Source organism: Cygnus olor, chromosome 11 (genome assembly GCF_009769625.2).
Source record: "Cygnus olor isolate bCygOlo1 chromosome 11, bCygOlo1.pri.v2, whole genome shotgun sequence".
In the NCBI taxonomy this organism is placed as follows: Eukaryota; Metazoa; Chordata; class Aves; order Anseriformes; family Anatidae; genus Cygnus; species Cygnus olor.
The window spans coordinates 13,690,779-13,712,488 of record NC_049179.1 but is presented as its reverse complement, the minus strand read 5'-3'; the positions used below and the strand labels follow the sequence as shown (position 1 = coordinate 13,712,488).

Sequence of the window (21,710 nt, the reverse complement as noted above, 5' to 3'; positions counted from 1 at the left end):
CAGGGCTGCTTTAATCCTGGATGCTTCAGGCAATTACGCTGCTGTCTGGAGCTGCTTTTCCTACTTAATAGAGGAAGCCTTCCAGCTCAGGCGCTGTGGGCAGAGGAAATGCTGAACTGCTGAATGAAAAGCAGTGTGGTGAACAGGTATTTGTCACCGTTATTCCAAGCACTTACAAAAGCGGACGCTCCTAAGTCAACAGTGGGGCAGTGAATGGCTAAGATCCCATGCGCTGAGCTGTAAATAAAACTTCCCTGCATACCCCGAGTAAATGACCACTGCAGCCTCTGGCAACTGCTTCATAAAACTCACTCTGCTTTATTAGAAAAGTTACAAAAAGTTACTACAAAAACCTATTTACAAATTCTCTGAAACTGCTGCGCATCGCCCTCAGGCTGCTAGGGCTGAGCAAGCCCTGCGGCAGAGGTTTCCAAACTGTAAACAAGATTTTAGTGTCAGAGGCCAGGGTGGGAGGCGTTTCCCCCTTCCCCGTGTTCAAGCTGCGGAGGGTGCAGGAGGAAAGGCGTTGGGTCGGTGCCGTCCAGCGTGGCAGCAACACAGCGTGTAAACTGGCTGTCCTGCGCCTCGCACGCCTGTTTCCCGTATGAAAGGCCTGTCGTTGTCTTCCTTGGGCATCTGAAATGTAACGGCATTGTAGCCAGGCTGGCGTAGGGGGCAGAAAGGCCCTTAAGCTCCTGTCAGCAGTACCTGCTCCTTCCTGCCCCGTGCCAGGGGAGCGTGAAGCCTGCGTCTAGAGTGGGTTTTTCCTTACGTCGATCATGGCTGGATGGTGAGGCATGGGGCTCACGTTCAGGCTGGCTCGGCGGGGCTCCCAGCGGGGCTTGGCAGGAGGGAGGCCCCGGGGCAGCTGCACCTCGTGGGGCTGCCCTGCCCTGAGCAAGTGCTCTGCGTCCCTCCGCGGGTCCCCGGGACTGTCGTTGGGCAGGGAAGAACGCCTCCAGGTCGATGGCAAAGGGGCGTGCACCAGGTCCCTGCTCTCATCCCGGACGCGATGGCTTTCTTCAGCGGCGGCCAGAGGCACGGGCAGCTCCCCAGGGCTGGGCTCCTCGCAGGTCCCGAGTGCGGGGGGAGCTCTGTCCCCAGCCCCGTGCGCGTTTCTCTCCATGCCTGCAGGGAAGGAGTGAGATGAGCATCAGGATCTCCACTCTTACGTCAGAGCAAAGCACTGCCTTAAAGTCCTGCCTTGAGTGTGGTAGGGAAGGCAAAGCCTGGGCCTCCTCTCACCTTTGGTCCCTCCTGCCTGGAGACTCAAGTTGCTCAGCCTCTGGCTCAGCTCCTGGTTCGCCCGCACGTACCGGCTCAGCTCCTTTTCCAGCACCTGAATCCTCCCCTCGTACTGCAGCTTGCTGCTGGCCAGCCCCTCGTCCATGTGCTCTGCAAGGGAAACCGAGGCCACTTCCAGCTCTGAAGGCCAGAAGCAGCGTCGCCGCCGCCCGTTTGGGAGCTGGGTGGTTACCGCGGCTCTGCTGGAGCAGCAGCTGCATGTTCTGCTCGTGCTCCTTCTGCTGCAGGGTGAGCTGGCGATCCGTCTCCAGGCGCTGCCGCTCCACGGCCACCTCCAGCCAGTGCACCAGCTGCTGCTGCTCCTCCAGCTGCATCTCCAGCTCCGAGAAGGCGATGTGCTGCCGGTGCTGGTCCTCCCGCAGCGTCACCACCTGCCAGGGCCCAGAAGCGAGGAACAGCTCAGCGCCTACAGAGCCTGGGAAGCCTGCCTTGCCCCGCTGTGCCTCATCGAGTTTGTTGTTTGGTACAGCGTGTGAAGGCTGTTACGAAGGTTAGTAATCCCAGGGGGGCACAGCTGCCTCGTGGAGGGAAGAGCAACGTGTGGCTGCGCTGGTGTGCACTGCAGGGGTGCAGGCATCCCATCGCTAGTACTTAAGCCTCTCTCCCAGGCGGTGGGAGAGGTAAGGATCTTTGGGGTCTCAGAGATTTGTAGGGCAAAAGCACAGTAAGAGGCAGGCAGAAGGCTCGAGGCAGAGGAAAACAAGAGGTTGGTCGGACACCACGGCTCCCCCCAGCACTCCCACCTTGTCAAAGTACTTGCAGAGCAGAGCCCGGGTCTCGGAGGAGGAGAGGTAGCTGAGCTTGGCCATGAGGTTCATCTCGCACTGGGACAGCAGGCTGGCCGAGGCCCGCAGGACTCGCTGCCTGCACGTGATGGACTCGTTCTTGTACTCGATGGCTGCATCCAGCGCCTCGATCGCCTCGTCCAGCTGGAACAAGATCCGTTCTTCCTGCCGGGGCAGAGCTGCAGTTACCAGAGAGCAAAGGGGTTTGCTGCCTAACCCCTGCCCTCGACCTCCTTTTTCATCTCATGGCCACGACAATGCTGATGGGAGGTTGGGATGTGCCCAGTTTGGGGATGTGGAGGAGCATCTGCTGCTGACCCCATGCTCATATCTTTACTTCTCAGCCCAAGAAGAGGTACCTCTGGGGACAGCAGGGTGCCCTGGCGCAGCTTGTTGTCGAGCTCCAGCCTCTGCTTGAGCAGCTGGTCCTTCTCCTGGCGCAGGCTGTTGATCTCCTGGCGGATCTGCTGCTGGTCGTGGGCGCTGCCGTGACGCAGTTGCCCGTTCTTCTCAGTCAGCTCCTTTTCCAGGTGCTCCAGGCGGCTGGACACGCGCACTATGTCGTCTGTCAGCGCCTGCGGCAGAAGGTGCTCGACGGGATCTGCTCCAAAGGGAAGTCCCCAGCCCCTTTCCACCCCCTCAAGTGACCCCAGGCACACGTAAGCCAACAATTTCCAAACAACCAGGTCAGAGGCACAGCACAAGCAGGCTCTCCTGCAGAGGCAGATTTCCCACCTGCTCTCCAACACCATCACCTATCCTGGTTCTGCCAGACCCAGGACAGCACCGATGTCTTTCAGCCTCCCACCTCTGCTGGAAATCAAGCGAGGGGCAGAGGCGGCACATTCATGTCCTACCTGGCTGGAGCGCAGTCTCTTGCTCTCCAGGCCATTCTTCTCCTGCAGCAGGGCTTCCTTTTTAGCCACGATAGCTTCACGCTTCCTCAGCTCGTCCTCCAGCTCATCTAGGGCCCGGCGCTGCTCGAGAACTTTATCCATCTCCATGTCCAGCCACTTCTTCTGCTCCTCAATTTTCTGAAGGAAAGAGACAAAAAGCCATGCATGTGTGCAGACAGCAGCAGCGCCAAGAACTGATAGCATAAAGAGCGGTGGGGTTGATTCCACGTCTGCTAACCCGTATGGCCCAGACTTCACTGCTTTTATCCTCCTAGCTTGCCAAAACACAGAGCTGAGTCAAATCCCCAGCTGCCAAGGAGCCCTCGGGGGGCTGTATCTCCCACCACCCCCTTCTGTGAACAAATGCGATTTCAAGGCTTCTCTACTGATGATTTAGGAGGGAACCTGGCCCTGGAGCTAAGACATGATTTAAGTCTTTTGCTACCAGATGCAAGTGACATTATATGGACTGTCCTCCTTAAGGGAAGGACGGACTCGTAATCAAGTGTGCCAAGTCTCGAGCTGAGGCACCGGCTTCCAGGCCTCCCTGGTCAGCCTGGCACAGGGCTGCCCCCTGGGCAGGACGGACGAGGCAGGCTCGCGGTGCCCGTACCTGCTGCTGCTCCAGGCTGATCACCGAGCCGTTGCTGCCGCTCCGCCGCTTCCTCTGGAAAGCTGCGATTTCCTCCGTTTTGATGCGCAGGATTTTCTGGTGCTGCTCGTGCTTCAGTTCCAGTTCCTGCACGGGAAGGAGCAACCGCTAGCCTCGAGGGGGTGCAAGCTGCTTGAGAACCGAGCACTGCGGGCTGCTGGAGAGGTTATGCTCCCAGTCAGCTCTCTGGGAGCTCTTAAAAAAAAATGCAGCACCCGCCATCCTCTCTCCAGCCTGATGCTGAGAATCACAGACAGTATCAGAGCTACCTGCCCCTGCACAGCCCATCTATCGCCTTCACAAATGCAGCGGTCGCACAGCTGCTCCTGCCAGCTCCTACCTTGACGCGGTGCTGCCGCTTATTCATCTCCGTCTCCAGCCGCCGCTTCTGCTCGCTCTCCTCCCGCAGCCGCCGCTGCAGCTGGCCCTGCTGCCGCCGCATCAGCTGGATGTTCCTCTCCAGCTCCTGCACCCGCTTCTCGCTCTGGGCCGAAAGCGACACCAGCCTCTCGGTCGCCTGCTTCTTCTTGCACAGGACCTGCCCGAGGGCGAAACTGCTTGGTGGCCCCCGAGCCCTTGGCAGAGTGTCCCCAGCTCCCACGGGGACAGGGCCAGGCGCCCTCTGTTCACACTCACCTGCGCCTTGCTCTGGGCAGCTGCCACGCGCGTGCGGTACTCCTGCAGCTTGCGCTTCTCCCCGGGGTCCCACGGCTCTTTGCCCTCCAGCTCCTGGAGCTGCTTCTGGCTGTCGCTCAGCTCGGCCCGCACCTGCTCTGCCTCCTGCTCCAGCTCGCTGATCTTCTGGCAGTACTGCTTGTTCAGGGCCTGCGCGTCCTTGCCTGCAAGGCAGCCCCTCCGCAATGACCTCCAGGTCCCCTTCCCTCCCAGCCAGGGCAGACCTTCCCTCTCTGTCCAAATATTTTTGGCAGGTTACAGGCTACAGACTGAGCGCAGGGACTTCCAGCCCTCCTCCTCCAGCTCCCTTCAGCAATTCTAGGCATGGGAATTTGGGTAGAAACCAAGGGGAAAGGTCTCAGGCAGCAGGAGGCGGAGGGAAGCAGTGCCCTGCTGCCAGCAGAAGGGAGGGGGCACCCAGCGAGGGAAGGGGAGGATGGAAGCAGGGACCAAGCATCCCACCTAGGAGGAGATTTCGCAGGGGACGGGTGCACGTTCCCCAACCACCCCCTGCTTATCTGCCTCTCCAGCAGCTCTGCACCTGTCTTAATGAGCTCCGTGATCAGCTCCTCCTTCATGCGGATGTTGATGGCCAGCTCTCGGATCTTCTGCTGTGCTTGCACCAGCCTCCACTCCGAGTCCTTCCCTGGAAGGCGCTCCCGCCTCCTGCAGGCCTCTGCAACACAGATTCCCAGATAAGGACTCTCCCATCCTAGCCAGGGGACAGAAGGACAGTTAGACCTCAGAGCTGTAGCCAAGAACTGCTGCAGCACTGCCCGGAGCCACCTGCTGCGTACACCAGAGCAGGCAGCTCTTCCCACATCCCAGCAGGCCAAATCTCTCCTCAACAAAAGCAGTGAGAACGTTATCTGCTCCGCTTTGTCCCCCGGGTTCAGCCAGGTGGGACACAGTGCCCTTCTACCAGAAGTACCCAAAAAGCGCCCCCAGTCCCACCACCTACGGTTGCCGCTTGCCTTTTAGCAGCTCCAGCTGCTCCTCCTGAATCAGGCGGGGATTGCCTCCGCTCAGCTCCTCGCTCAACTTGCTGCACGCCTCCCTCTTGCTCCAGCTCTGAATCCCATTTCTGGAAAGAGCAGCACGTTAATCAGCTGGGGCTGGGCACCACCAGGGCTGTTCCCAGCAAGGACCTTGAGATCCACAAGGGTCGGAAAAGATCCCGGTGAGCTCCCCGGTGAGCAGGCAGCTGTCTCAGCAGCACCGCTGACCCCAGAAGTAGCATTTGCTTCTACACCCTATGCAGAGGAGGCCGAGCTCCCTGTGGCAGCACTGTTGTTCCCAGCTCGGGTCAGGCCAGGCTCACACACCTACCAAGGCAACGTAGGGTGCCGGGACAGCCTCAACTCACCGGCGCTGGCACAGGGACTGTTTCTGTTCCCACTCTTCCTCGTCTTCTGAGGAGAGCTCTGCCAGCTTCTTTGCGTCCTGGCTGAGCTCCCTCCTCGGCACCGTGTCTTTGACCTCTGCGTTGCTGGGCGGACGCTGCGTGTGATTCGGGTGACAGCCTGCCAGGTCCTCGTCCTGGAAGGAGGGATTGCTGTCAAGCTGCCGGGGCAGAGAATCAGACGAAAATATGCTGCAGGAGAGCCAGTGACCACAAAAGCAGCTGACTCTCAGCTGGGAATCACTACTAGGCACACAGAAAAGCCACAAAATAGTGTTTGCAGGAGAACTGAGTTTTGCTAGAGGCAGACAGCTGCTGCTTAGCTGAGCAAAGTCTGGGACCTGCCACTAACATGGAGGTAAAAGCCTCAGTTTGGAAGCTTGAGCTTTTCTCGAGACAAGAATCCTTCCTGGTGTGCATGCTGAGTGTGGCTCTTTGGACTACGCCTTTGACCAGGTTCATGTTCAGGGGTGGAAATAACAACTCCTATGGCGAAGGGAATCACAGCAAAAAGGCAGCAGCTCCTCAGGGGCAGACCTGCGCTCTCACCTTCCTACAAAAGACCCTTCCACTTTGCTCGGCAGGAAGGAGCCCCGAGGGAACCACGCTGAGGCCGTGGGACTGCGCAGCAGCCAGAGGGGCCGTGTGAGGCCTCTGGGCAGCAGTGACCAGGTGAAGGTCTTCCAGCAGTTCTGGCACACACAGGTTTGGCATGGCCATCTCCAGGCGCACGTGCAGCTCGGAGATCTTATCCTGCTGTTCCTGCAGTTTGTCACTCTGAAAGCAACAAAAAAATGTCATTACATACATGTGGATCCCACACCTGCTGCAGAGGAGCCCAAAGGCCAGGTTCTACCTGCCCTAATGCCTCGACTGGGGCAGGTCCAATTTAAGGAAGCAGAGCCCAGAAATACCTGCAGTTTGTACTGCTCCATGGCATCCTCCAGGGCAGCCAGGAAGTCACGGTTCTCCTCCTCCAGGCGCTCCACTTGTCTCTGCAGCTTGGCCACATGCTCGTCTTTGATGGACTCACACCCCTTCTCTGTGTTCACCTGTCCCCAAAATACAAGAGAGACAACGTCAGCGTTCACCTTTGTCCATCCTTCCCTGTGCTGGCCTCCATAAGGGCTCTGCAGGCACAGCTTTGCGGAGGTTTTGCCTGTGAAATAAATCTCCCAGCTGCAGCTGAGTCCAAGCTGTTGCTGTCTGCAACACGCTCTGGGAGGACCATGGCTTCCTGCCCACCCTGCGGCCTCTTGCCCAGGTTGCTTTTCCTCCACACCCTCTCCTGCTCCTTCCACCACGTGCTGTGGCTGCTGCTCTCCGCACCAGCGGTGGGACAGGGGAACACCACCTCCTCCCCACCTCAGCGCTGAAACACCCCAACGATTCGTTACCTGGGCTTTTGCCAGCTTTGAGCCTCGAGCTTCGAGGCTCTGATCTTCCGCGGAGGTGCTCTCGATGCCGCTATCCAGCCCGGCCGAGGTCAGCTCGCTCCTCTCGCTCTCCACCGCGCACAGCCACTCCTTCACCCGCAGGATCTGCTCCACCGTGAGGTTGCTGTCCTCCTGCAGCTCCATCAGCAGCCGGTACGCGGCGTCCGTGCAGGTCCGGTAGTGCGCGCACTCAGCCAGCAGCCGAGCCGCAGGGTCTGGGGCGCCGCGTTTGGTGGTGTCGGAGCGGTTGATGATGCGGGTCTCCGAGCGGTGCCGCTGCTCCAGCGCCTTCTGCAGGTTCTTTATCTGCCGGTGAAGCTCCTCAACGTGCTCCGTCTCCTTGCGGCAGTTCACCACCGCCTTGTTCTGGATGTTCTGAGCTCGGCTGGCGTAGTTCAGCGTGTTGAGGCTCTCATCGAAGTCGGAGGAGGAAGGGCTGACACAGGCTATCATGACAGTCTGGGCGTTCCCCCCCAGGGAGTCTTTCAGGATCCTGGGGAAAGCACAGACACAGGTGATTAAAATAGCTGAAATGCAAAATAACGCAGGAACCAAAAGGTTTCCAGCCCTTTTCAAAGGCTTTCAAACCCAAGGAGAATGATGTTCTCACTCTGCAGCCAGCCCAGCACTATTGCAGTGAGCAGAGTTATTAAGCAGAGGACTAACAGTTTGCACCACGGCAAGTTTCCATCTGCGTAATGCCTGAAGCTGTGCGCTACCCAACTCTGTGTTCCTTGCTACGTATGTGCTGTGAGGGAACACGCTCGAGACTGCAAAGGGCACCTGCTCAAGCTAAAAACTAACCGCAGAGTGGCTCGTCACAGGCAAACCACCAATCAAACCAAACAGAAGCATCTTTAGTCACTGCTGGGCAGGAACGGCCAGGACACCCTACATGGACACCCCACCACAGATTCAGTAGCATGACTTAAGCAAGCCTCCCCTTCTGCAGCACCACAACGAGCTAGCCTGAAATTGGTGGCCTGGCCTCACTGTTCTTCAGCCTTCCCTACGTGAAAACCCCCACACACGGCAGACTCATGAAATGCCAGACCAGCAGAGCTCTCACAATCAAGCAGTCACACTGAGAGCTGTGGTGTGCGAGCAGAAGGGATGAGTCGCCCTGCAAGCCCCTCTCAGTTAGCTTGGGGTCTCCGCCACCAAACCTGGCAGGCTGGGCATGGCAAAGGCCATCAGGGGGCCAGAAAGCCACGGACAAGCATCATGTCCCTCCCGCTGGGCCACCAGCCATGAGATTGTGGGGTCCCGGTCCCAATCTGTACCTGGTGATTTTGGAATCCCTGTAGGGAATGTGGCTGCTCTTCCTCCGAGGGTCCCCCAGGGCGCTGATGACGTTGCCCAAGGCCAGCAGCCCGCTGTTGATCTGGATGCTCTCCTTCAGCCTTTCCCCCGTGTTTCCAGTCTTCACAATTCGCTCTGAGCCCGCCAGGTCCACGAAGTGGAACTTGGAGACCAGGACCTGGCCCGAGGCGGGGACCGAGGGGTGGTTGTGGAGGGCGAGGCGGGTGAGGCGGCCGGCCCCGCGCCGCTGCTCCATCGTCACCGTGAAGATGGTGTGCGAACGGCTCGACTGCGCGTTGATGTGGGTGGCTCCCGTGTGCTTGGCTGTGTTGCCCATCTCCAGCAGGCTCAGCACCTCGTCCAGCCCCTCCACCTCTGACTCCTTCACGCCGCTGAGCACTGCAACAGCAAACGGAGCCATGGTCATAAGTGATGGGCTGCCTGAGGAAGGCCTGGCCCTGCTTTCAGGTGCCTAACCCCAAAACGGCCTTGGGAACGGGGAGAAAAGGGAGCCCGAGAACAGCCACACGTACCGATGTTCCCCTTGTCATCCTCCCGGATCTGGATGTCTTTGCTGGCCGTATCCACCTGCAGCAAGTCCCGAAACTCCTCCTTGTACACCTCCAGGTAGGACACCCGCACTGTGTAGTCAATCAGGTCGTTCTCGTCGATGAGCCTGAAGGTCTCAGCCATGGCTCGCGGGATGATGCCCTGCTCATCTTCGCTGATGGAAGCTGGCAGAGAGACAAGGACACGGTCACGGGATGCAGCGGGTGCCCGTACTGCCTGGGGACAGAGGCAGGAGCCTGCCGCAGCACACGCTGCTTCTAGAAAGGAGCAGCCTTGCTGCTTTCCCACTGGGAGCCGAGGTTAAACCTCCCTGTGGTGTTTTATTTAAGACATGGGACCTTGGGGCAAATCCTATCCCCCTGCTCTCCTGCACAGCGGTGGCAGATTCGAGCGCACACTTCTTCCTAAGGTGCATTACTGAGCCAGCACTGCGCCTGAAGCTGAAATGTGCTTTCCTTTGAAACCAGCATTACTCCACAAACCTTCCTAGCTCAGAGAAGTTTTCTTTGTGCGCTCGGAGACTGCTTTTATCGGGCCGTGGCACCGCGCCATTCGAATTTTAAGTCATTCTGCTTTTGTCTCCAGCGGCCCCATAAAACGACAGCCCCCAGAGCGGCTGGGAAGCTGAAAACTGACTGGGAACGGGGGCAAAACGCAGCGCCTGCGATGGATGCGGGGCACGGAGCCCGGCCGAACATCCCTGGGGGGGGCTCCGTGAGGGGACCGGGGGCCGGCGCCGGGGCTGGGGCAGCAGCTAGGGGATGGAAGCCGCCCCCTGCCCCCTCACCCTAGGCAGACCCCGAGCCCCGGGGGAGCGCCGGGGGAGCCCCGGGGAGCCCGAGGGCCGTCCGGGGGTGTCTGTGCCGCCCGGTACCCACCGACGCTGGCCTCGCCGATGGTGTAGGTCTTGCCGGAGCCGGTCTGCCCGTAGGCGAAGACGGTGGCGTTGAAGCCCTGGAAGAAGGCCCGCAGCAGCGGCCGGACGCAGGCGCTGTACACGGCCGCCTGCCCCGCCGCCTCGGGCAGCACGGCGGCGAAGCGAAAGCGGCGGCGGTGGCCCAGGGCCACCTCCCCGGTGGCGGCGTCGCCCCGCAGGCAGGGCCGGTGGCCCCGCAGCACCTCCTTGGGCAGCAGCGGCCGCACCCGCACCGCCACCCGCACCGCGGCCCCCTCCGGGGCCATGGCCGGGCCCGGCGCGGCTCGGCGCGGGGAGATGGCGTCAGGCGGCCCCGCCCGGCCCCGCCGCTCGGGGGGGGGGAGCGGGGGCGTGGGGGCGCTGGGACGGGGCGGGGGGCGAGGGGGGACGGGGGCGCGGGGACCTGGGGACGCGGGGGGGCTGCCGTGAGGTGAGGGGGGCACCGGGCGGCCGGGGGCGTGCTCTCGCTCGGGGGGCCCCGGCGGTCCTGAGGTGCCCTGCCGGTCGTGATAGACCCCATCAGTTGGGAGATGCCCCGTCAGCCGTGATGTACCCCATCGGTCGTGAGAAGCCCCATCAGTCGTGAGATGCCCCGTCAGTCGCGAGATACCCCATCTATCATGATATACCTCACCAGCTGTATCTCACCAGTCAGTTGTGAGATAGCCATCAGTCATGAGATGCCCTGTCGATCGTGATATACCCCCATCGGTCGTGATATACCCCATCAGTCTTGAGATGCCCCATCAGCTGTGAGATACCCCATCAGTTGTGAGATGCCCCGTCAATCATGATATACCCACATCGGTCGTGATAGACCCCATTGGTAGTGATACACCCCATCAGTCGTGAGATGTCCCATCAGTTGTGAGATGCCCCATCGGTCACGATATACCCCCTCGGTCGTGAGGTGCCCTGTCAGTTGTGAGACACCCCCTCCACCATGAGATGCCCCATCGGTCGTGAGATGCCCCATCACTTATATGGGCTGCGAGATGCCCCACCAGCCACAAGACACTCCATCAGTCGCGATACGCCTGTCACGAGACGCTCCGCTGCTCACGAGGAGCCCCGTCACTCGTGCGACGAGTCCGCGGGGAGGTGACAAGGGACGGCGTGGCCCTGCCAAGGGACGGGGCGCCTCGCGGGCAGGCGTGGGCAGCCTGCTGGGACGCGTGCTGCAGCACTGCTGCGGGCAGCCCGTCACGCTGCGAGATGACGGGGCCAGCCCCAGCGCTGACGTAGGCCGGGATGAGCCGATCGATAGCAAAGTTTTTAATCCCGCCGTCTGCAGCCCTGGCCACAGCTCCCCCGCGGCTGCTGGGAGCGGTGTGGCCCCGGCGGGTCCCCTGGGTGCCGTGGGACACGCCGGTGGCCTCGGGCACGCTGCCGGGACCGCTGGCAGGGCACGGCCGCGCTCGGCATGGGGCTCCGGCTGCGCAGGAGCGCCAGCTTCACCCCCGACCACCCTGCCCTCCTGGAGGTGCCTGGCCCCGCAGCCCTGAAAGCAGAAGCGAACGTGCTCGTGATGGGAGCGGACAGCGTGGGGAAATCAGGTAGGAAACGACCGCGAGCTGAGAGCTGAAACTTTACAGGCAGGGAGACCCCTTTCTACCACGAAAAAAAAAAAAAAAAAAAAAAAAAAGACGAGAGCTGCAGCAGATTTTGGAGAATAAGCTGCGGAGAGCAACCCCGCTGTGCTCCGGGCGGGAGGGGGAGATGGGGCTCTGCTTTTGGGTACCGGGGTGGGGAATCTGAGCACGACCTTGCAGGCAGCAGGAGAGCGATGGGGAAGGTGTTTTCCACCGAGCTGCGGTCTGCTGGTGTGCCGGTTCATGCTGTGCCTCTCCGCTGTTTGCAGACCGGTGGCTGGAAGGGAGGGAATCCGAGGTTTATGGGGGAAACACTGCCTGAGTGTGTTTGGGGTCTGCACCGACCTTGGTCTGGGTTTACGCATGAATCTGGGAGGTTTAGGATTATTTTGTGATTCTTATTCTCCCCTTTGCAGCCCTGACTGTGCGTTTCCTCACCAGGCGCTTTATCGGGGAGTACGGAGACATGGGTGAGTGCTGGGCCAGGGCCAGTCCCATTAAACGCCCACTGGGGACTGGGAGGTCAGAAACTGAGCCTGATCCCAATCCTGCTGCAGGGTTTGGTTCCTTCCCGTCCTCTCCTGTGCTTCCCTAAAGCCTTCACATGCTCCTGGGAGACTTGAAGGTTGTGATTGTTCAGTGAGCCCTTTTTTTCACTTCAGAACCATTTGTTTGGGGTGCAAAAGGTTCAGGTGGCACAGGTGTGTGTGGGCTGAGCGCGGGGTTCTTGTGGCAGAGGTAAATCTGTCCCATGGCCCCAGCTGCTGCTGTACAGAGAGAGCCTGAGAGCTGTGCCTCGGGGCTTGCAGTCTCCCAGGGTGGGCACTAAAGGCTTTTAGGGGACAAGACCTAGTGCAAGGGAACTGTCTCTGGGGTCTATGTGGGCAAGCATCTTTGTTCTCTTTTTTTTTGGCAGAATTCATCTACAGCCACACCCTGACTGTGGACGGCCGAGAGATTCTCTTCCACATCTGGGACGTCCCCAACTCCCAGGTGAGAGGGCTGCACTCCTTACTTGTCTTCACCCCGAGGATGAAAACCCAGCCTTTGCTAGAAGCGGCACCCACAGGCTGGGAGCCCCAGCTACACAAAGCTCTCTCATCAGGCTCACTCAGCAGATGGTTTCTAGGATCTGAGCCCTTTTTGCCTGCTGAGTACAGGGCAGCCGCGTTGTTCATGGCAATAGTCATCGTAGCACACGGTTTTCTGACCGGGGAGGACACTGAGGCACTGATATTATCCCTCTGGACTGAGCACAAGGTATTAATGCAGTGGGAGTGCCCCACGGAGGACCCCACGCTGTTATTACCTGTGCCAGTTCCCATCTGTGTGGGAAGGGGAGGGCAGCAGCTCTGACTCCAGTGTCCCTATCTGGTCACCTCCATACTGCTCACTGCCGTTCCTGTCCCGATGGGTTCAGGATCTCCGCACCCTGTGCTAGCAGGCTGGCATGGAGGGAAGGAGGTGGGTAAAGACACCCTCCTTTCTCTTTCCCCAGGACCAGGCAGATGAAGGCTCCTCGGAGGAGAAGCGAATCCAGTGGGCAGACAGCTTTGTCCTGGTCTACAGCATCTGCGACCGCGCCAGCTTCAACATCCTGCCCCCCAAAATCCAGTTCATCAAGGCAGCCAAGGAGGGGCAGAGCCAGGAGAAGGTGCCCATCGTCATCGTGGGCAACAAACGGGACCTGCACCACCAACGGGTGGTGTCCAGCGAGGAGGGACGGCTCCTGGCTCTCTCTCTGGACTGTGGGTTCTACGAGGTCTCTGCGGCTGAGGCATATCATGGGGCCCTCATGGTCTTCCACGGACTGGCCGAGCGCATCCCCGACACCAAACTGGCCCTGAAAAAGGGTACTGGCATCCGGGGCATCGTCAAGACCATGTCAGCAGTGTTTGCCCGCAAGCGAACGGACTCCCTCTGAGCCGTGGCCTGAGCATTGCTCCTCTGTGTGCTGCCCGGCTGGACGGAGCCTCCCCCAGGTGCCCGTGGAGATGGGGTGCGTTTCCACGAGCACGGTGGTTTCCCCGATTACCTCCGAGCCTCAGGATCTGGGTCTCCTGCCGCATGTGGCTGGCGCAGCCAAGGGTCTTCCCCTGCTAAATCCTGGCGAGCTCTTGGCTCTGTGGTGGCTTTGGGGCACAGTCTCGGCTCTTTGCCATACCAGCTTTTTAGGTGCCCCCTGCATTCTCTGTCTGCCTCTGCAGGTAATTCCTGCTGCTCCAGGCAGTGCCATCCCCAGCTCCTTCTTTGGGAAGCTGCCCGGGTGAGCAGGGAGGACACGCCACCTCCGCCCCGCTCTGTGTCCCCAAGCTGTCACCTTGGCATCCTGCTGCTGACCCCAGAGGACATCAGGCAGGGTCCTTGACCCTCCCGTCCCATCCTCCTTCTCTCCGTGACTCCAGGCAGAGCTGCGCTGGTGACCTGCTCCTCCCGCCCGCAGCCTTTTGGTGGCTGTGGACATTTCCCTTGTGCAAGTGGCGCGCGGGCTGTGCATGGGAAAGTCAGGCGCCGGGCTTGTTCCCAGGATGTGGGATTGTACCGTGCGTCTCGTAAACCCAGACCTCTGTGAGCCTGCGGGTCCCCGGGGAGGAAGGGAGGTGGGGAGGAGGGCAGGGGAGGCTTTTCCCCTTCCCTGGTGTGCCTGGGAAAGCAGTGTGTAGGAAGGGGGTGGTGTGTGCGGTACAGACAGTGATTTCTCTGCTCTGTTCTCCTCTAAATGGAATAAATCTTCTTTGGCAGGAAGCCCCTGGCTCCTCGTGGCTGTGAATTTGTACTCCAGGCATGGGAAGAGGCACGTATGGTGCTGGGCACTGCCCGAGCATGGCGAAAGGCAGGGGCCCTCCTTCCCGCGGTGTTCCCAGCCCTTTATGTCTTGCTACATAGACCCAGCGAGCACAGCCTCTGCAGGCACCTTTGGGATCCCCTTGTCTCTGCTTCGGTGACCAGGGGCTGAGTTTCCCCTTCCTCAACCCATTCTGTTCCTGGGCTAGCCCTGGTAAAGCAAACCGCGCCAGGGACAGGTAGGGAAGGTTTATTACTGCAGCAGATACAACCACAAGTTGCGGGAAGTGGGGCAGAACTGCAGGAGAAGGGGGTCCAGGCACTCCACCCGCTGTCACCGGTCTCGTTTCTGACCCTCAACAAGGACCAGGGTGGCCCAGAGCCGGTCCCTTTCTGCTCTTTTCCACATCTCCTTCCCTTCTCTGGTCCCCTCTGGTCTCTCCTCCACCTACTTCTCCCTCCAACAGCAGCACTTTTGGCTGCCTTTGCTCTCCCCCTCCTGGCCCCGGCGCACTCCTCAGGGAAGAGCCACCCCCGGGGCAGAGCAAGGACCCTCCTGTGTCTGCGGGGGGTGTGCGTGGCGGGGATGGCCACAGGGCAAAGCACCCCGTGGGTTCTCCTATGGTCTGCTTGGGCTCCAGCACAGGAACGGGGGGTTGGCACCCCAGCGGGACACAGCCATGGATGTGACCCATGAGCACGGACAGACACCCCCAGAGGGACGTCCCTGCTCGTTGGCGCACCGATATCTGTGTCCGTGCGGGGTGTGGGGACGCAGGCAGCGGCGGGGCGAAGCGTGCTGGGAGGGCCGAGCCATGTGCCCCCACCATCTCAGTCCTTCTTGAAGGCCGGGCTGTAGAGGTTGGCGTAGTAGGCCCGGCTGTACATGGCCTCGGGGCCGAAGCGGTAGGAGCCCTCGCTCACCCGCCGGTTGTAGGGGGCGAAGGCGGATTTCCGCGGCAGGGGGCACTCGGGCTCGAAGGCCGGGCTGCGGTAGAGGTTGTGGCGCATGAAGAGGGGGTCCTCCAGGCCCAGGAAGGACAGCGGGTGGTGGCCGCGGTACAGCCGCCAGTCGCCCCTCAGCTGGGACTTCTCCTCGGCGGGGGCAGCGGCAGGCTTGCCGTCCTCCTCCTTCTGCTCCGTCTCAGGGCCGGCCTTGCTGCCCCCGGCCGCCGCCTCGTCCTTCACCGACTGCCTGCGGAGCTGAGAGCCGGCGTGAGCGGCGGCCCCGAGGGAGGTCTCAGGGGAGAGACCTCAGGACGGGACATTTTATCCCCACGGGGGTCCCCAGAGGAGGAGGGAGTGGGCGAACGCAGGACACGCGGCCCCCGGGGAGCGGCGAGAGGGGACGGGCAGGAAGGGAGGCGGAGGAGCGGGAGAGGGGGACGAGGGCTCGGCCTGAACTTTTGCCTCCCCAGGAATTTGAGGTCTCGTCCTGGAGCACACGCGGGGCGAACGGCGTCCCGACAGGGACAGAAGGGCATGTGTGGCGTGGTGGCTTCAGGGCCTGGTGTCACTGGGGTGTGCCCTGCCTGGGGGGTGTCACGGGGACTCCCCATCACAGGTTTTGGTGACTCTCTGGCCCTACACGGTGCCGTGGGGGGACTCATGGGGAGAGGTTGGACCTAAAAGGCTTTTCCGGAGGTGGACGGGACCTGATCTGCGATGAACTCACCGGCACGTAGCTGTAGAGGGTGCCCAGCAGATGCTTGGGGGCGCTGACGAGGGTCCCCCCCAGCGCATCCACCGTCTCCATGGCCCTGGACAGCCTGCGGGGGGTGAACAGGATCAACCCCTCGGCCGCGTCCCAGGCCACGGCGGGGACCTTCTTCACGCTGGAGATGCCGGAGGCGCAGGCGCTCTGCAGGTTGTGGGCCACGCTGCCCACCAGCCCGGGGACGTCCCCTGCCTGAAGAGAGAAGCCACCACAGCCACTCGTGCCGGCCCCCACCAGCTCCCCCCCTCCAGACCCTCGCAGCCCCCCGGGATCCCGCATTTCCGTTGCAGGCAAAGGCAAAGGGCACCGACCCCGACCTGCAGCTTCCCGTCCTTGCGTCCCAGCAGAGCTGCTGCCAGCAGGGAAAGTTCCCAGCCCCGGCTCTCTGTGCTGGCAGCAGGGCCCCCCCAAACCTCCATCCGCCCCACCCAGGGTCCTCCTGCCCTTTTTTTCACTGCCGGGACCGTGCAGTGGAGGGACACTCGGTGTCGAGACCGCAAAGCAACAGCTGGGAACTTGGTGCTGGGCCGGGGAATTGGGGCACCTGCATCGTGCCCGGCCCACAGCCATCAGATTTGGGGGGTTTAGGATTTTTTCCCCAAGGAATAAGCCAGGGAAAGTCAATCCTCTGGCTTGTGCCCAGCCCCTGGGAAGGTGCCAGAAAAGGAGTGCGTTTATTTATCTTTTTGGAGAGGAGAGTGAGGACATGTTGGGACCAGGAGGATGCTTTGGGATGACCCCATCTCACCGTCCTCCTGTTTCTCCGTACCTCACTGGCGTGGCTGTCCTCCTTCTTCCCCGCTTTCTCCTGCTTCTGCTCCGGCACCTTGCTCTGCCGCCGGCTCAGCCAGCCGCCCGCAGTGCCCTGCCCCTCACCGTGGCTTTGTGGTGCCTGGGGTGCGCTCGGCTTGGCCAGGCTGCCCTGCGGGGGCAAAAACCAGAGCTCGGGGGGAGCCCCGGGGCTTTGGGACCGGCTGGGAAGGGGCTCTCACCGCAGCACGGGGTGGGAGAGGCGAGATCAAGACCCTGTCCTGATGGTATCTGGTCCTCCCACAGGGTGTTTGGTGTGGGGAGGATGTTGTGGTAAGGCCATAAATCAGCTATATGGATTGCAAGCCAGCTAGAAATAACTCGTCCTGCTAACATGCTGCAAGCTGTGTGAATGTGCTGATGGCACGGAGACTGCTGGCCCCAGCTCCCACTGCTGAGCAGGGGAAAACTGGCAGCGACTGCCCCTGCTGCCTATTGTGCTCTCTGGGAACATGGGAAAAGGGCTCTCGGGTTTTACCATGGGAAAAGGCGATGAAAATCCCATCCCAGCCTTCGGTAGGAATCCCAGCATTTCAGGTCTGGCCTCAGGGTGTGCGTGTGATGCTGCACAGGGGGGTGTTCCCATAGCCCCCATTTTGCTGGGGGGTCTCTGGGGGGGATTTGCGGCACTCACCACGATGGGGATCCAGGTGACCAGCTCCTGCCCTTTGGTTTTGGCACGCTGGAGGCTCTGGGTGGTTTGCTGGTAAGCGCGGTGGGAGACGGTGCTGACCAGGGCTCCGATCCGGCCCAGGGTGCTGGGAGCACTGGGAGTGCTGGGAGCACTGGGAGCACTGGGAGCACTGGGAGCTCTGGGAGCGCTGGGCTTCCTCTGGGAGACTTTTGCTGCTGCCCCACGAGTCTCTTTGGGCTTCTGATCTAAAGGCAGAGCAGCCCAGGGCCGGGCGGCAGGGGTTACAACCCGGGGGGGGAAACAGCCCACCTGGCCAGCCCCACACCAAAAGCCTCCGGTGGCCAAGTACCAAGCATCCTCCCTCCACCTGCACCCCATAGGCGAGGTGCCACCTCTTACAGGGCTAGCCTCAGGGTGCTTCCTCCATCCCAGCCACCCTCTGCCTTGCAGGGACACCCCTCTGCAGCCCCCCTGGCGGTGATTTGGGCATCAGGACTACCTGCTTCCTCGTCCTCTTCTGGCAGCAGGTACTCCATCAGCTTCTCCAGCCCGCCCAGTGCCGTGTCGACGCCGGCGGCCGCCATCTGGCTCACCGAGTTGCTCCTCGTGTACCTGGCCGTGGTCTCCACAGTGCTCTTGGTCGCCTCATAGCCCTCCACCGCCAGCCCCAGGATCTTGTCCATGGAGTTGCCAATGGTGCTTTTGGCACTTTGGAGGGGGGTGGAGATGGTGTCCTTCAGTTCGGAGGCGAGCTTCAGGCAGAGAGATGGAGAAGAGCCCTGCTGGCGTGCTCCAGGTGGCAGGGGACAGCCAGAGGGACCGTGGAGCCCCCAGCCGTGGCCGCACCAGCAGACTGCCCCAGGAGGGGCATGACAATTTCCTACAGCCTGGGCTGGAGGCGGCTGGTGGGGATGGCACACAGGACACTGCTGACCTATATCTGGGAGCTACTCAACCCTTGTGGCCAACTCCTTGCTTCGGGGTGCCCCGGAGCAGCCCCTCACCACCAGCAATGACCAGAGGCAGGCGGGAAGCCAGCCCAGAGCCTGCCCCACAGGAGAAGCACTGCGTGCTCCACAGGGGGGCTGCAGGATCCCAGAGGCTGCGGCTGTCCCACCCGTGACCCACCTTGTCGACGGGGTACTGCAGGGCAGGGATCTTCTCCTCCAGGTGGTCCAAGCCCCGGCAGGCCAAGTTGTTGGCTACAGTGACTGCCTCGGGCAAAAGCACGAGAGCGGGCTGGTGAGAAAGGCTGGGGGCTGCGCCGGGGGTGCCGTGTGCCGGTGCCAGCACCACGGGAGGCTCCCCCTGCCGTGTCTCCCCTGTCCCCTCCCCACCGGCAGCGTTGGAGGACTCACACTGGGGCTCCAGCCTGCGCACCACGGGCTCCACGCTCCACAAGGCCAAGGCGCTGGCGCCCTGCACGCCCCGCTCGTAGACCTCGCACACAGAGGCCATGAGCGGGTGGGCCTCCTTGGTGCTGGCGTAGGTCCGCTGGAGGCTTTCGCAGGTCGAGCTGACCACCGGCAGCTGCAGGACCCGCTGCAGCACGTTCTCCTGAGCATCAGAGGGGGACGGTTAGGGGCCAGCCAGCTCCCAAAAAACGTCCCATCACCTACGGACATTTGGCACATCGCTGTGACCACCCAGGAGCTCAGCTCCCGCTGGAGGAGGAGGGCATGTCCCCAAGCCCCCTTTCCCTGCTTTCCAGTGTCAGCTCAAGGCTCTGCTGCAGCAAGCAGTTGCTCAGGAAGCTGAGGGCCAGGAGGTGGCACAAGTGAGAGTCTCCCAGCCTCCTTTCCTATGGCTCAGCTGTGCAAAACCGGGCTGGCTGCTGCTGCTGGAGGAGCAGCGACCCCACAAACGACACCACAAACACCGTTGGAGCGCTGCTGGTCCCCACTCGCCCCATCTCCCAAGCCTGACCGTTCTCCTTCCAGCTCGGGGTTAACTTTCCTGATTCCCAACTAGATAATTTCAAGCATGCCAAACGTTATCCTTTGCTCTGTTTTATTACAGGTAAAGATAACACGGGGCAGCACAAGGTGCGACTCGCATCCACCTGGCGCAGCCCGTATGAGCTGCCCGGCGCTATTCACACTCTGCCCTTTCCTCTCCCTCTTCCCACACTCACCTTGGCACTTCCATCCTGCAGGGTCTGATTCTTCTTGGCCGTCATCGCGACACGTCCGCCTGCAAAGCAAAGTTCAGAGCCGCAGGCTGTGCTGTGCTGCCCCTGGGCTCCTCGCTCGCTGCTGCTCGCCCCACGATGGGCGGGAGCTGGGCTGGGACACGCACCTCCCCTGGGTGCCATGGATGCGCCATTGCCTAAGGCATGACTTTTTACCAGTTAAACCCTACAGCCAACAACTCCACGCGCTCCTCCCCTGCTAGCGGACCTCAGCACCCGAGGGTGCAAAGAACGGGCTGAGAGGCATCTGGTTTGGAGGAGCAGGGTAAAAGCAGGATGAAATGTGTTAGCAGGGCCGGAAAGAAAGCTCAGGGTAGCCAGGATGGGGGGATAGGTGCGGAAAGGTAGGAAGCTGGGAGAGGAGCGGAGAGAGGAGCCGCTGGCAGGATGAGGCAGGCTGAGAGGTGATACTTGGGATGTGGGGCTGTGATGGGGACAGTGAGATCCCCCTGTGCACCACCCCGTGGCTCAGCACCATCCGCTCTGTCCCCATGCACCCAGCTGGGCTGCAAAGCACCGCGAAACCCCCAACAGTGCTGCTCCCACCTCGGTGACACCCACGAGCACAGCTCCGGCTCCCTTTTCTCAGCAGCAAACTGAATTCAGGAGATTTAAGGAATGCAGGCAATCCCTGCCCTCACCCCGACTAGTCCTGCTGAAGCTGTCCCCCCTGTGGGGACCGGAGACTCACTGAGGGTCTGCCTGTCCGGAGCAGGAGGTGGTGGCAGCGCCGTCCCTGCGTGCGGGTCCTGTGCCGGGGTGTGCGGTGCCCCAGGCACTACCACCCCCAGGCCCCACCTCCCAGCTGGGTTCGGAGCCATGGGTTGCTGTGGAAACTGGGCAAACAGCTCCCCGAGGCCACCCAAATTTGGGACGGGTGGCTGCAAAAATGGCCTCTCCGCCACAATTGCTGCAGGGCCTGGGGGCTGTGTGGGTTCGATCCTGCTCTGCCAAAAGAAGGTGGAAAGGTGCCATCCGCGGACCCGACCACCTCAAAAGCAGTAGAATTTGAGCAACAGGCAGCCAGAGAGAAGGTGAAGGGGTCAGGCAGGGTTTCCTGCAGAAAATGGGGGTGATGGCTGCAGAAGAGGTTAAAGCCTTCCTGTGGTGCCTGGCTGTGGACTGTGACATGGCAGGAGAGGAGGAAGGGGCGTTGCAATGAAGGCCTGCAGCTCGTGGTTGATGTAACACTGAAAAAAGCGTTGAAGGAGGGAAGGAAAGGTGGATGTGATGGAGCCAAGCTGCAGGACAGGAGGAGGATAAAAGTGTTTTGAGTGGGGATGAGCAGGACCAGGTTCCTTTAACAGGGCCAAAGGACGAGACCGTCAGCATGGGAGGCACAGGCCTGGCTGGGAGCGTCACCTCTGGGACCAGACACGATGGCACACACTCCATCAGGAAAGCTCCAGGCATTTGGAGCAGACAGAATCAGACAAAAAATCACGCTGTAAATGATCTCTGGAGGCCACCTCCTCCATCACCCGCTCAAAGCAGGGCTACCTTTGAAGCCTGCTCAGGCTGCTTGAGGTCAGCCAAGCCTTGCAAATCTCCAAGGCTAAAATTCCCGTCTCCCTGGGCCCCAGTTCCAGTGCTAAGCCACACTCATCGCAAATTACTGTTACCTTATGTCCAGCTGGAGCTTTCTCTGTTATTACATGTGCCTGCCACCTCTCTTCCTTGCTCTGGGCACCTCAGAGCAGTTTGTGCTCCAGCTCGCACGGTGCGTGCTGCAGACCCCTAAATGTCCTAACCCCTCAGTGATGCTGGACTCTTCTGACCCTCAGGATCTCTCCTGGGCTGGTGGGGCCAAAACAGGACGCAGTCCCATGAATGTGGCCTCCAAGCAGTGCAGCAGCTCGGCCTCTGTCCCTTAACCCCCGTGCAGGACACAGAGGTGCGCGCCCAAGCCTGCGTGGCTCTGGGCTCCTGGCAGCATGGCTCGCTCCTCCTTTCCTCCCAGAGAGCCTGGATTTGCTTCCAGCCCTGCAAAGCTCGCAGACCTGCCTTGCTTGCTGGGCTCACCCCTTGGAAAGAGGTACACCA

At 61.1% G+C, this 21,710-nt stretch overlaps 3 protein-coding genes across 10 annotated transcripts; 1 reads left to right on the top strand and 2 right to left on the bottom strand.

Annotated features, from left to right (window-relative positions):
* Window positions 1-295: 295 nt before the first annotated feature.
* On the bottom strand, window positions 296-10,233 carry KIF7 (kinesin family member 7). Of its 3 annotated transcripts, none has more exons than XM_040569809.1 (19): window positions 9,902-10,233; window positions 8,987-9,187; window positions 8,435-8,852; window positions 7,113-7,644; window positions 6,630-6,767; window positions 6,265-6,492; window positions 5,680-5,876; window positions 5,288-5,397; window positions 4,855-4,989; window positions 4,275-4,477; window positions 3,979-4,176; window positions 3,600-3,725; window positions 2,948-3,124; window positions 2,450-2,665; window positions 2,049-2,255; window positions 1,478-1,676; window positions 1,246-1,395; window positions 709-1,128; window positions 296-636 (listed from the first exon to the last, which is right to left on the bottom strand). In XM_040569809.1, exons 1-18 carry the CDS (start codon window positions 10,203-10,205, stop codon window positions 752-754), a joined length of 4,116 nt encoding a protein of 1,371 aa, XP_040425743.1. In that variant the 5' UTR covers window positions 10,206-10,233; the 3' UTR covers window positions 296-636; window positions 709-751. The 3 variants fall into 3 exon arrangements, with proteins under 3 accessions (XP_040425743.1, XP_040425746.1, XP_040425745.1); XM_040569812.1 differs by having other exon boundaries at window positions 5,680-5,852; XM_040569811.1 differs by having other exon boundaries at window positions 296-1,128; window positions 5,680-5,852.
* A 551-nt stretch (window positions 10,234-10,784) lies between these two features.
* LOC121076041 (ras-related and estrogen-regulated growth inhibitor-like protein) lies at window positions 10,785-14,291 on the top strand. The gene is made up of 4 exons (XM_040570010.1): window positions 10,785-11,495; window positions 11,948-12,001; window positions 12,448-12,524; window positions 13,030-14,291. Exons 1-4 carry the CDS (start codon window positions 11,363-11,365, stop codon window positions 13,453-13,455), a joined length of 690 nt encoding a protein of 229 aa, XP_040425944.1. The 5' UTR covers window positions 10,785-11,362; the 3' UTR covers window positions 13,456-14,291.
* Window positions 14,292-14,551: 260 nt separating this feature from the next.
* Window positions 14,552-21,710, bottom strand: PLIN1 (perilipin 1). 6 transcript variants are annotated; one of them, XM_040570006.1, is made up of 9 exons: window positions 21,290-21,710; window positions 19,611-19,669; window positions 18,835-19,033; window positions 18,605-18,687; window positions 17,976-18,228; window positions 17,477-17,721; window positions 16,802-16,954; window positions 15,991-16,224; window positions 14,552-15,518 (listed from the first exon to the last, which is right to left on the bottom strand). In XM_040570006.1, exons 2-9 carry the CDS (start codon window positions 19,653-19,655, stop codon window positions 15,147-15,149), a joined length of 1,584 nt encoding a protein of 527 aa, XP_040425940.1. In that variant the 5' UTR covers window positions 19,656-19,669; window positions 21,290-21,710; the 3' UTR covers window positions 14,552-15,146. The 6 variants fall into 6 exon arrangements, with proteins under 6 accessions (XP_040425940.1, XP_040425938.1, XP_040425943.1 ...); XM_040570004.1 differs by lacking the exon at window positions 21,290-21,710 and adding an exon at window positions 20,359-20,691; XM_040570009.1 differs by lacking the exon at window positions 21,290-21,710 and adding an exon at window positions 20,214-20,232.